Source organism: Bufo bufo, chromosome 1, assembly GCF_905171765.1.
Source record: "Bufo bufo chromosome 1, aBufBuf1.1, whole genome shotgun sequence".
NCBI lineage: Eukaryota > Metazoa > Chordata > Amphibia > Anura > Bufonidae > Bufo > Bufo bufo.
Window position 1 is genome coordinate 796274945 of NC_053389.1, and position 14652 is coordinate 796289596.

Genomic DNA, 14652 nt, shown 5'->3' on the forward strand with positions numbered 1-14652 from the left:
GCCTCCAGCTGCTGCAAGTTAGCCTCCACGAGGGCCTTCACAACCGCCTCCATTTTGTCAGGGGACACGGGTCGTAACCTTGTCGGCTTAATGTAGGACATGCACTTGTGCCGGGGAAAACAAAAACTTTTCGGCCTCAGGCCTGCCTCACTGCGTTTGCCTGCATCCGACACCAATTGTGGGGATTTGCTCTGACGCAGTATAGAGGCAACGACAACGACTTTAACTTAAACAGTTTGGTGTTTATTCACACATAAGGATACGTAAAACTAAAAGTCAGTTTCTAGGAAAACAGTCACCTTGAATCTGGTGTTTGTTCACACCATGCAGCAATGTAAAAGTTCTTGGACATAGCAGAAACCACCTGCTCTCACACCAACAAGGTAGCAGGCCTTTACCCAGGCTCTTTGTCAGAGAGGAGTAAATTCCTACCACCTGACAGTGCTGCCTGTGTTTTACAGCCCAAACCAAGACCCGGCCTGGAACGTGGGGAGTAGCCACCCACCCTGCACTTTGGCTGCTCCCAGTAAGAGCCGGCCCGGATCGGCTTTACAACCATACTAAATAGCAAAACCATGTCAACCAGCACTAGCTGCCACTGACACATGAAATTACCGGCTCTTAATTTCTCGTTGACACATACCTTCCATCAATGACAGACCCTTGTGCTTTCCTACAATATATATATATATATATATATATATATATAAATATACCCATATATATATACTAGCAGAAGGACCCGGCTTACCACGGGTATATTTCATCTATTTCATTTAATGTTTGTGTGTGTCTTTAAAAGATATTGACAGTATTCATTATAACTGTGACATCTACAGTACCCCGCCTTTTTAACAGTAACATCCACAGCGGCCGCCTCTTTATTAGTGACATCCACAGTACCCTGTCTCATTAACAGTGATTTACACAATAACCTTCCCCCTAAACAGTGACATCCACAGGGCTCCATTCCATTAAAATGTGACCTCCACAACACTCTGTCCCCTTAACAGTGACCTCTACAGGACCCCGCCCCTTAATACTGAGCTCCATAGCAGACCGTCCCCTTAACTGTGACCTCCACCTGCACTGTGCTGTCTGAGCTTGAGCTGCAGGGAGAAAGTCACCCTCCCTCCCACCCCTGCAGCTGACAGAAGTTGGTTTTTACATTCATTTTTTCAATCCCCGTCAGCTGCGGAGTGGGAGGGGATGTGGCCTAACCAGGTCAGTTGCATGGCTTAGTGGGACCTGGGGGGGATTTAAGTCCGACTTTTGAGGGTGGCCTGAATGGCCACCCTACCTGCCCCCTTTACTGTGACCTCCACAGCACTCCGCTCCCTTAACAGTGTCATCCACCGCGCCTTTCCCCTTTAAAGCTGACCTACAGCAGTGAAGAAAAATGGCTGGGTTGTTATGGAAAACTGGTGTAAAACGGTGTGGGTGAGACAAAGGGCCTGCAAGCTTCTATTGGCTGATAAGGGTCATGTGACCAGGCTTCTATTGGCTAATGCATTTTTTGGGAATATCTCAGTAATGGTACAAGCTAGAGAGCTGAGACTCAATCTAAAACCTTTCCGGACACCTGATGTACCTGTGTGCCATATTTCGTTATTTTAAATGCGACTGTGCGGATTCCTACAGTGGACATACATACACACATACACTCAGCTTTATATATTAGATATAGAACCACCCTCATTCACAGCCCAGCATAGAATCTGTTCTGCTCGTTCTGCTAGGGCACATCCCTGCTTGCTGCAGCATTTATTGGCTCATCCTGGCTGTCTGTCAGCTTGGGAGCCAATCACACGCAAGCCCTCCCCCCACTTTCTCTCAGGGTCATGTGAGAACCCTTCTTCTTCTCTAGTGCTTTTTTCCCGCCGATGCGCACTAAAATGGCTCAAATCCTGTTTTAGTGAATTTGTCCAAAACAAACCTGAAAATACAAAGTTGGGTTTGTCTTCCTTTTTGTGTGGTACATGGCAATGAACTCCTCCTGATCACAATATTTCTCAGATTTGGAGTTTGTTGGTGACCTAGAATGGAGGATCTGGGAAAATGGTTTTTAGATGGGAATCCTTATATAGGACATTTTTTATGTGTTTGGGGTGAAAGCTGAGGTATGTAGGCCGATCGATGGGTTTGTGTTCAATACGTTTCCTGTTTTGAAGCTTTATCATGGCGTCCAGAAAGCTTATATCTGTTTTTGAATAGTTGAGCGTCAGATTTATGGTGGGATGGTGGGAATTTATTGAATCGTTCAGGGTTTCATGGGGCAGGATAACAGGAAGTCACTTTCCAGTTTTGCCCTGAAAGCACTTGCATATTTCAATGTTATTTTGTTGCCCATAGAAGTTCCAACGCATTGCAAATATATCTCCTATAGCATTTATAGTGGTGTAGAACACTGTGCCTTGCAGTAACACGCATAGGGAGTCTGCTCTGGTAGTGAAATAATACTGTGAGTCAGTAAGATAAGATAAGATGCCTTTATTGTCACTGTACAATAAAATGAATTTAATGTACAATACAGTGAAATGTTGTTTGGAGCAATCCTAGATGCCATGGACAGAGGAACAAAGAACTGACATTTAAAATAAAGTATTACACTAGAAAAAAGAAACACATTGCACTAGAAAGCATTACTATTCACAGTTCACAGCATATATATAGCAAGAGCAAAGTAGGAAGTGCTTATGAATATATATACAAACTGATTCAGACACCACTTCAGACAAGAGATCATCATGGGGTTACGAATGTAGCAGTAACTTTCAGTCTGTGGTAGTTGATATCCTAGGAAGGGGCAATAGTTTCTGAGCATTCAGGAGACTGATTGCTTTGGGGTAAAAGCTGTTCTTCAGCCTAGTGGTGCGGGCATGTATGGCTCTAAGACGCCTACCGGAGGGTAGGGGAGTATGACATTCAGATGACAGGCTTTGCTCTTAGAATCACTGCACACTTCACTTATTTGGGCAGTCATCGGGCCAAAACTGGCCAAAATAACTCACGTAGGAATTCAGCCTTACAGGTCAATGTTAGAGCCAAGAATAAGCACACTCCTTTTACACTGTCGTAAGCTGATTCCACATAGATGTCTACAGAACCTGTTCTATTAAACGCTTATACAAGTAGAGCCCCCTGAGAGAGTGGAGAGGGTGTCAGCAGTAAGTTTGTGTTGACGTCACTGATTATTTTACCCTTCCTCTAATCCATCAGAACAATAACCCCCAAAAAATGGATCCTGTCTGTAGAGCATCTGCCTTCACTTGGTCAGCATTTGGTCAGTAATCCATCAGTATTGGTAATGCCAAAAAAAACAGGAGTGGATCCAAAACAGAGATGACAAGTGAATGGAATATTTGCATGTCTTCTGTGTTTTGTACCCACTCCTGCTTTTGGCTACCAAATCATAAGCCAATTCTGATGGGACCATACAGGACTTACAGCAGCTACACAGACAGGATCCTTTGTGCATCTTATTTTTCCTTCCTTCTGACAGATCAGAAGTAAGGTCAAATAAATGATGATGTCAGCCAGGCCGAAAGGCAAAATGATGGCCCAGTTATGAAGTGGGGGTTGGGGGGGTGGAAACAGCATGAGAAGTCCACAGAGTGGCCCTATGACATAGTGGTGAGGTGGAAGCAGCATGAGGATCCCACAGAGTGGCCCAATGACAGAATCTGGAGGTGGTGGCGGCATCAGGAGGCCACAGAGTGGCACAACGACAAAGTGTAAAGGTGGTGCCAGCATCAGGAGGCCACAGAGTGGCACAACGACAAAGTGTAAAGGTGGTGGCAGCATCAGGAGGCCACATAGTGGCAAGGTGACATAGTGTGGAGGTGGCGGCAGAATCAGGAGGCCACAGAGTAGCAAGGTGACATAGTGTGGAGGTGGCAGCAGCATGAGGAGACCACAGAGTGGCAAGGTGACATAGTGTGGCGGTGGTAGCAGCATCAGAGGACCACAGAGTGGCAAGGTGACATAGTGTGGTGTGGCAGCAGCATGGGGAGACCACAGAGTGGCAAGGTGACATAGTGTGGAGGTTTCAGCAGAATCAGGAGGCCACAGAGTGGCACAATGACAGTGTGGAAGTGGCAGCAGCATCAGGAGGCTGCAGAGTGACACAATGACTGAGTGTGGAGGTGACAGTAGCATCAGGAGACCGCAAAGTGACCCGGTGACAAAGTGGGGCGGTGGGTGGCAATACCAGTACCAGCTGAAGATGGTGGGTGAAAGAAGAAGCACTTGGCATTAGATGTGTGGTATCAGGCAGGTGGCAGTATCAGAATAGTAGCTGAGGCAGGTAGCCAGGAGAAACCGGTCTCTTTTGTCAAAGTGTTGGTGTGGCACCATGGATGATCTAATCTGATGCATCAGGCACTGGTGGGTTAAAATCCTGGCTGATCCACGCCTGATTCATCTTGACAAAGGTCAGTCTTTCCACATTTTGGGTGGACAGGCAAGTTCTTGGGGTAACTATGATCTCCGCCGCACTAAATACCCGCTCTGATGCCACTCTACTAGCCAGGCAGGACATCTTTTCCAGGGCAAACTCGGCCAGTTGCGGCCACAAATCCAGTTTGGTTGCCCAGAAGTCCAGCGGATCTTCAATTACAGCTGGCAGGATGCACTCCAAGTATTCCACCACCTGCTGGTTCAGGTTCTGCTCTATCTCTAGCTGCTGGTGAGTAGTTTCTTCACTATGCGGGTGAAGAAAGCTGCTTATCAGCACTCTAGATACAGGCGGCTGCTGAAGGAGCTGGTACTGCTCCTGCTCCCCCACCCTTCCCCAGCAGCCATGGCAGTGGAGCATAAGTGCAGAGAGCCCCCCGGGTCAGACCTGCTGCTGCAGCTCAAGGAGGATGTGCTTGGCAAAGGAAGAGTGGCTAAAGTGCATGCAAAGTTTCCTGGCCATTTTTAGGATGTCTTGCAGATGAGTGGAAGGAACCACTTGACAACCAGATTGAACACGTGTCCCATGCAGGAAGCATGGCTCAGCCCTCCTTGACACAGAGCTGACACCATGTTCTTCCCGTTGTCTGTCACCATGGTTATGACGTTGAGTTGTCGCGGAGAAAGCCAGGATTCAATTTCTTGATGAAGGACACGGAGCAGTTCCTCCGCTGTGTGACTTTGTTCGCCCAGGCAAACAAGGTGCAGAACAGTGTGACACCGCCGTGCCCTGCAAATGTGGTATGCTGGAGAGGCACTGTGAATTGTCCCTGTAGTGGAGGCTGAGGACACAGTGGAGGATGTGGAGGCAGAGGCGGACATTGTCGTGGAGGCGGAAGCAGCGTCACCTGGCCAAGTTGCTGGTGTGGCTTTGCAGGAACCACATTCAACCAGTAGGCTGTAAAGGACATGTGTTATCCCTGACCGTATTTACTTCCACACGTCGGCACTGCCGTGCACTTTGGCAGACACTCACAGACTTAAGGACTGGTCCACCTTTTGTTTTATATGTGTGTGTGCAGGGCTGGTACTGCCTTTTTGGCAAACAAGTGACGGCTTGGGACTCTCCACCTTGGCTCGGCACAAGCACCAGCAACTTGTATAGGAGCACATTCAGCTTCTGCGCCGTTGGATGAGTGCACGCATACTGTTGTCTCTTGGCAATCGCTTCGGTGATCAATTGCTGACGGAATGAGCGACAAGGTGTAGGAGGATGAGGAGCAGGAGCATCAGGACCAGCAGATGATGGGAAGGACAGACTGATTTTGAGAATCGTATCACGTCTTCCACCTATCAGGCGGTTTCCACCAATCAGGTGTATGAATTGACTCTTATTTATCCACAGCTGCTTTTATTTTATTTTATTTGAATGTGTTTATTCTGTACATTTTATTGTGATTTTACTTTTAGTCTCCTTTTAGTAATGTACTAATAAATAGTTTGCCTACTTATCCTACACTGGCTTTTTAAGTCCTTACCAGCTACAAAAGGTGGTGTGCCTGTGTATTTGTATTTATTTAGAAAAAATAATATTATAGCAAAAGGTATAAAAAATGTACTTTACAATCAGAAGTGTAAAATACAACTTTGGGACTGTGAGTGATTTAACCCTTTCCCAATGGGGAGGAGCAATGGCATTAACGTTTGCTCCTCCCAATAGTATGAAGGAGATCGCTACATGTAATAGCAGCGGTCCCCTTCAATAATGAGCAACGCAACGATTCCCTCAGTATTTATAATGCCGCCCCTGCAGGTCCCCATGTAGTTCTAATGCCCTCTGCAGTTATAACTCCCCTGTACTGTGCCCTGTATTATAATGCCCCCTAAAGTATATATATATATTTAATGGCTCCAGTGTTTAATGCTCCTCTGTTTCCACCAGTAGTGCCAGTATATCATCCTCTTTTGACCTCCTTCCTCATATTGCGTGCTTTGTCAATAAATATATATTGCCCACCCTGTTTTGCCAATGGAGAATTCCTCCTGCAAAAGATACAAGAATAGGACAGGTTCTATATTCTTGGGGGAGCCACAGAACAGACATTCAGATGCCGGCAGCACATGGTGTTGTCCACATCTTTTTTGCCCCAATTGAATTGAATAGGTGTTTAAAAAATGTGTATCGGATGCAGACCAAAAATATGGTCATGTGAATGCTCCAAGGCTAAATACACAAAGTTTTTTGGATGAGGATTTGAAGCAGACCTGCCTACAGAAATGGATTGGAAAGGAAGTAGAAATGGCAGTCGGCACAGCTGGGAGATGCGGCCGGTGGGTGTCCTCATATAATAGCACTTCTGCACGTGCAGCCTGCGGGCCTGCAGGCTGCACGTGCAGAAGCGCTATTATATGAGGACACCCACCGGCCGCATCTCCCAGCTGTGCCGACTGCCATGCCCTTGAAAAGGGATTTCAACAGGAGTGCCCCACAGTAAGCCTACGGTGACAAGGATACAGACTTGATAAAGGGGTCCTGCGTACCCCGAAACGCGTCGTCTTTGATAAACAAAAAATACTTTGTATCCTCAATTGGGTTGTGAACTGCGCCTTGTGTCCATCCGCTCACCGCACGAACCCAGTGCAGACGAGCTCCCCTTCATATATCACAATACACACCAAAGCGGTGGCTTGGCTCCCGCCCATGGTCAACTTGGACGATATTCGGCTGCACCAACCCAGATTACCCCTAGCTCTACCAGAGCTGCACTACACACAGTGCAACTAAACCAAGGTGAGTAGCAATCACTCACCCTGGTTAGGAGTAAGTAACAATATCTTGTTCACCACTACCTATGAGCACCTTCTCCCCTTTCTTTTTGGCCATTTAATCACTGTCTTTTTATTAGCTGTCTGTTTGCTCTGACTATTCACCATTGTATCCAGCGGTTCTGTGATTAGTCCCTGATTCAGTTACATCCAGCCGCTCCTCTATTGTTCACACCTAGAAGTGTACATGGAAGGCTTTACTTCTTCTGAGACATTGGTCTTCATCCAAAAAGAAAACTTCCTAAGTACACGAAATCTAATTATACCAGAATTGTAACTAATGAAATATACACTGAACACAATGTTTCTGCTTTCCACAACTATTACCCCTATTTTCCTGCACTGATGAAAACCCCTGCACCCAGCAAGGAGCTTCTTATCTCCCCTCCATCTGACCTCAGATCTGTTCCTTAATATAAAACCTTCCTCTCCAGAGGGAATTGTAAGAATGATAGAGACAGAAAAATCTGGGAATGTAAATTGAGCCACTGTATCACACACAATAGGATTAGATACACTGCTCAGCAGGCAGTATCACACATAATAGGATTAGATACACGACTCTGCAGGCAGTATCACACATGATAGGTTTAGATACACAACTCTGCAGCTCCTGGTTTGAGATGTACTTTGACATACTGTATGTTCTTTATTGACAGGTGTTGCTAGACAATTGACATACGTGAAAGCAGATGGTTCATATGGTGCCTGGGCCAATACACCTTCCAGCACATGGTATTGTACAGATTCACCATTTCTTTTTTTTGTCTTTTACAATATAAAGTATGTTTCACTGTAAACATTGGTGGTCAACCAAAATAACAGACACTACATTTTCTTAGACATCTGACAAGATGTTATCATTAGATGTCCATGCCCTGTGACCTCTTTATTGATTGACACAACCAAAGTGCCCTGCCCCTCCTTGTCTTCTGACTGAGATGTATTTTTCTTAATTTACTGCAATGGGAATTTAATGCTCTTCTTGAGCATAACTCGTCCATTGCAGTGAAATAGATATGATAACTACTGACTTGGATATTCAAAGGTCTCCAAGTCAGAAAATGAAAGGGACAGCACTCTACAGCTATATTGGCAGCTATTACTTTTAAAGCTCAGTAGCTGGGAACTCTTGACACACCCTGACCAGAGACATGAGAGGAAAGTCCGAAGATGTTAAAGTGAGCCTTCCCTTTTAAGTCTTTAACACCAACAAAGCCAGAAGCAGTAATGTAAGACGGAGCCCATTCCTTGCCAAAAGTTATGGATGGTTCATTTAACAAGGGTGGGAATCCTTTCTAGCTTATTTACAATGTATCCCTTATGTGTTACAGTGACATGCAAAAGTTTGGGCACCCCTGGTCAAAATTTCTGTTACTGTGAACAGTTAAGCATGTTGAAGATGAAATGATCTCCAAAAGGCATAAAATTTAAGATGAAACACACGTATTCAACATATAAAGCAATTATTTTGGTGTATTTAGTTTTGTACAATTTTAGGGGGAAAAAAGGAAATTAGTACCTTGCAAAAGTATCGGAACCTAAGGAGATTTGAGCGGTCAGCAGTGGCGTAGCTATAGGGGTCCCAGTGGTCACAGTTGCAACCCGGGCCCCTCTTACCATAAGACAAAGTGCATCTTATAAAGGGAATACTAGTGAGCGCTTCCATTATGGAAGCACTCACTAGTTTGCAGGAGGCAGGAGATTGAAGCACTGTGAGCACTGTATTCACCTTTCCCTGCTTGCTCTTCTTCACAATGCTGTGTCCTGGCTGCCTACAGCAACAGGACATACAGAGGACACTATGACCTGACACTGCAGGCAGTCAGGTGACTGTGCAGCACAGGCCCCGAGTAGAGAAGAGAGTCAAGGAGACCGCCTGAACTACACAGTGGTGGCAGAGCAGTAGAGGTAAGTTAATCTATTTATTTTAAATCTGATCTGAGGTCTAATGGGAGTCTAAGAGGTCTAATGGGGGTCTGAGAGGCCTACTGGGGGCTTGCTCTGAGGTCTGATATGGGGGAGTCTGGTGGTCAAATGGGGGTCTGATCGGAGGTCTAATATGGGGGGGGGGCTGACATAGAGGTCTAATGGGGGTCTGAGAAGTCTAATGGGGGTCTGGTCTGAGGTCTGATATGGGGGGTCTGGAGGTCTCCTGGTGGTCTGATCTGAGGTCTGATATTGGGAAGTCTGACATGGAGGTTTAATGGGGGTCTGATCTGAGGTCTGATATGGGGGTCTGATAAGTCTAATGGGGGTCTGATCTGAGGTCTGAAGGGGGGGTCTGACATGGAGGTCTATTGGGGGTCTAATCGGAGGTCTGATATCAAGGTGTCTGACATGGGGGTATATTGGGAGTCTAATCTGAGGTCTGATAAGGGGGTTTATGACATGGAAGTCTAATGGGGGTCTGATCTGAGATCTGAAACTGGGGTCTGATAAGGGGTCTGACATAGAGGTCTAAAGGGGGTTTGATCAGAGGTCTGAGATGGTGGGGGTCTGATCTGAAAGGTAAGGGGGCATTTTTTGTACTGGCACACAATATAAGGGGGTATATTTTGTACTGGCACACAAGGGGGTATTTGCATTGACACACATTATAAGGAGGTATTTGCACTGATGCACATTATAAGGAGTTATTTGCACTGATGCACATTATAAGAGGGTAGTTTTTGTACTGGCACACACTAGGGGGTAATTTTCTACTGGCAAACATTATAATGAGAAGTATAAGTACTGGGGAGATATGGGGAACTATTACTGTGGGGGCACATGGCACAGTATCAGCTTAGCACAATTATTTTTGTAGGACATTATGGTTACACTATTAGTGTTGGACACTATTTGATGGGTGCAGTTATCTTTTAGGGCACTGTGTGCCAATAATTGTTGAAGGGGGCACTATCTGTGTGGTACTAGTATTTTCAGGGGGGTTGTTTCTGCAGTATAGTACTGGGGAACACAGTGGGCACAGTATTGAGGGTGGCAGGATGGGGTGTTAAGAAGGTGGGAGGATGATGTAAAAGAAGGAAAATAAAATATCTATTAAACTTTGCAGAAAGAAAAGATGGCTAAAAGAAATCAAAATGAACTCTTGCACCAGGGCCCATGAGCCTTTAGCTACGCCCCTAGTATTTAGATAATGTTGACCGAGGTTTCAGACCTTAAATAGGTTGTTAGGGTTAAGGCTTGGACAATCATCGTTAGGGAAGGCCAGGTGATGCAAATTTCAAAGTTTTAGACTCCTGTAGACTTGTCCCAAAAAACAGCAGCCAAGGGTTATTCGAGGCAGCTGCCTAACAATCTGAAAATTTTAATGGTTGAGGCCCACAAAGCGTTTTCAGGTTGCCATTTCATAAGTTTGAAATGTAGTTAAGAAAGAGCAGGTAACAGAAACAGTGGAGGTCAAGAGAAGGTCTTGAAGACCAAGAAAAATTTCAGAGACAGCTGCTCATATGATTGCTAGAAAGGCAAATCAGAACCTCTGTTTGACTGCAAAAGACCTTCAAGAAGATTTAGCTCTGGAGTTGTGTGGTACATTGTTCTACTACGTCCTCACCACAAAATTCAGCACCGAAAGTAATTTTGCCCCGGAATGCCCAAACTTTTGCATGCCACTGTATGGTACATGTACAGTCGTAATAATGTAATTGACCACACCTTGTCTATATTGTTCCCCATTTCCTTTGTAGAATATGTCTAGTATTTGCTCCTCACACTGTGGCTCCTCTGCTAGTTGAAGCCCCTCCAGATGCATGTTAAGCTCCACCTCTGCTTAGTAGAACTCATATTTTGCCCATTACAATTGTAGTTTTCTTTGTTCTTACCATACTTATTTATTTTCAGGCTCACTGCTTATGTAGTCAAAGTATTTTCCTTGGCTTCACGTCTGGTCGATATTCAAAAAAATGCGATATGTGATCCAGTGAAGTGGCTCATTTTAAATAAACAAAATCCAGATGGGAAATTCACAGAGGATTTTCATGTCTATAACCAGGGAATGGTGGTATGTAAAGAAGCCTCACAAAAACAAAAACAAACTGCAATATTTTAATTAGAGGATATGGCAATATGATTTTCTTAGTTCTCAAACCCCATGAATCAGTGACATGGTTAATCAGACAGGATGACACCTTGGGACTAACAACACCACTGTGGAGTATACAATATAGTTATTATGGCTATTATATGGCACTTCTCATTCTTATATTACCACTTCACTGCCTGTTTGAAAACCTTGTTAGACACTTCTTAGATTATCCACCTGCTTATTGTTTCACACGGATATTTTCCTCATCATGTCACCTGGGTCAAGAGACCTCACTCACATATATTACAAGCAGCAAGTCAGCTGATACTTTAACAATTTAGATGCAGAATATGTGCCTAAATTCGGAAAGAATCCCCAAAAGGTGAACATGGCGTAATGAAGTTAAGTGGACAGGGAGGAGGGAGATGCAGCTGCAGATCTTTGTCTCTTAAGGGGAGGCAGAGCATCAGTGCAGACATCGGGTGCATTTTTAAAGATATAGGGCTGCGTGGGGTAAATGACACAGGCTAGACACAGTTTCAAAATCTTATATATTATTGTTTATTATACGTCTACTGCTGGGATTATGAATGTTTTTGAAGCAACATTTTGAGGTGTATTTTTTGCTTTACATAGGGTGGTATAACAAAAGGTGCTGTCGAGCTGGATTCTCGTCTTACAGCTTTCGTCCTCATCTCCTTGGTGACAAGTGAAGTAACCTGTAATGACCAAATTAACGTAAGTTCCTTTATTCCATTAAAGACATTGCCCACAATGTGTCACCCTCTGTACACTCTATTACAACCCTACCTTCTGTGACTTGCAGTAGAGATAATATAACATTAATTATATAGTCATCTGCACCATGGTCTTTTAATAGCTTACATCATGGAGGGGAATTTATTTAGACTGTGTTGTTTTTTTTATGCCAATGCTTAGAAAGGATCTCACAGACAAAGATATTGACTCTATGAGTCACTTAGAAAATCAATCTCACAGCTAGAGTATAGACGCTAAAATAAAACAAAATAAAACTTTATTGGGTATGCAAACATTAAAATGGGTCAGTTGCACTCACTAAGGTCCAATAATTAAAAGTCAATAGTGGAACAGATGTATGTCGGATTGGACACTGAATCCCCTTATTAGTGAATAGAGTTGAGCGAACACCTGGATGTTCGGGTTCGAGAAGTTCGGCCGAACTTCCCGGAAATGTTCGAGTTCGGGATCCGAACCCGACCCGAACTTCGTCCCGAACCCGAACCCCATTGAAGTCAATGGGGACCCGAACTTTTCGGCACTAAAAAGGCTGTAAAACAGCCCAGGAAAGGGCTAGAGGGCTGCAAAAGGCAGCAAAATGTAGTTAAATCCCCTGCAAACAAATGTGGATAGGGAAATTAATAAAAATAAAAATAAAATAAATAAAAATGAACCAATATCAATTGGAGAGAGGTCCCATAGCAGAGAATCAGGCTTCATGTCAGCAGAGAATCAGTCTTCATGTCATAGCAGAGAATCAGGCTTCACGTCACCCACCATTGGAACAGTCCATTGTCATATATTTAGGCCCCGGCACCCAGACAGAGGAGAGAGGTCCCATAACAGAGATTCAGGCTTCATGTCATAGCAGAGAATCAGTCTTCATGTCATAGCAGAGAATCAGGCTTCACGTCAGCCAAAACTGGAACAGTCCATTGACAGATATTTAGGCCCCGGCACCCAGACAGAGGAGAGAGGTCCCGTAACAGAGAATCTGGCCTTATGTCAGCAGAGAATCAGGCTTCATGTCAGCATAGAATCAGGCTTCACATCAACCACCACTGGAACAGGCCACTGTCAGATATTTTTAGGCCCCGGCACCCAGACAGAGGAGAGGTTCATTCAACTTATAATGGTAAAATGAAAATAAAAATAGGATTGAATGAGGAAGTGCCCTGTAATACAAGAATATATGGTTAAGGGGAGGTAGTTAATGTCTAATCTGCACAAGGGATGGACAGGTCCTGTGGGATCCATGCCTGGTTCATTTTTATGAATGTCAGCTTGTCCACATTGGCTGTAGACAGGCGGCTGCGTTTGTCTGTAATGACGCCCCCTGCCGTGCTGAATACACGTTCAGACAAAACGCTGGCCGCCGGGCAGGCCAGCACCTCCAAGGCATAAAAGGCTAGCTCTGGCCACATGGACAATTTGGAGACCCAGAAGTTGAATGGGGCCGAACCATCAGTCAGTACGTGGAGGGGTGTGCACAGGTACTGTTCCACCATGTTATTGAAATGTTGCCTCCTGCTAACACGTTCCGTATAAGGTGGTGGTGCAGTTAGCTGTGGCGTGGTGACAAAACTTTTCCACATCTCTGCCATGCTAACCCTGCACTCAGAGGAGCTGGCCGTGACACAGCTGCGTTGGCGACCTCTTGCTCCTCCTCTGCCTTCGCCTTGGGCTTCCACTTGTTCCCCTGTGACATTTGGGAATGCTCTCAGTAGCGCGTCTACCAACGTGCGCTTGTACTCACGAATCTTCCTATCACGCTCCAGTGCAGGAAGTAAGGTGGGCACATTGTCTTTGTACCGGGGATCCAGCACACGTTAAAATGTGGGCAACTCTGCTGTCGTTGCGCAGGCACTGCAGCATGTAGTCGCTCATGTGTGCCAGGCTGCCCAGAGGTAAGGACAAGCTGTCCTCTGTGGGAGGCGTATCGTCATCGTCCTGTGTTTCCCCCCAGCCATGCACCAGTGATGGGCCCGAGCTGCGTTGGGTGCCAGCCCGCTGTGAACCTGCTTCATCCTCATCCTCCTCCACCTCCTCCTCATCCTCGTCCTCCTCGTCCTCCATTAGTGAGCCCTGTCTGGCCACATTTGTACCTGGCCTCTGATGTTGCAAAAAACCTCCCTCTGAGTCACTTCGAAGAGACTGGCCTGAAAATGCTAAAAATTACCCCTCTTCCTCCTCCTCCTCCTGGGCCACCTACTCTTCCATCATCGCCCTAAGTGTTTTCTCAAGGAGACATAGAAGTGGTATTGTAACGCTGATAACGGCGTCATCGCCACTGGCCATGTTGGTGGAGTACTCGAAACAGCGCAACAGGGCACACAGGTCTCGCATGGAGGCCCAGTCATTGGTGGTGAAGTGGGGCTGATCCGCAGTGCGACTGACCCGTGCGTGCTGCAGCTGAAACTCCACTATGGCCTGCTGCTGCTCGCACAGTCTGTCCAGCATGTGCAAGGTGGAGTTCCACCTGGTGGGCACGTCGCATATGAGGCGGTGAGCGGGAAGGCCGAAGTTACACTGTAGCGCAGACAGGCGAGCAGCGGCAGGGTGTGAACGCCGGAAGCGCGAACAGACGGCCCGCACTTTATGCAGCAGCTCTGACATGTCGGGGTAGTTGTGAATAAACTTCT

General features: G+C 45.7%; 1 protein-coding gene across 5 annotated transcripts in view; it reads left to right on the forward strand.

The window, feature by feature from the left end:
* Positions 1 to 14652, forward strand: part of LOC120986497 (A.superbus venom factor 1-like) — a 694107-nt gene that overhangs the window by 568583 nt on the left and 110872 nt on the right. For all 5 annotated transcript variants that reach the window (XM_040415118.1, XM_040415120.1, XM_040415117.1 and 2 more), the window contains 3 exons: positions 7881 to 7956; positions 11068 to 11227; positions 11888 to 11989. In XM_040415118.1, the coding sequence (XP_040271052.1) occupies positions 7881 to 7956; positions 11068 to 11227; positions 11888 to 11989 (338 nt within the window). The remainder of the gene's footprint in view (positions 1 to 7880; positions 7957 to 11067; positions 11228 to 11887; positions 11990 to 14652) is intronic.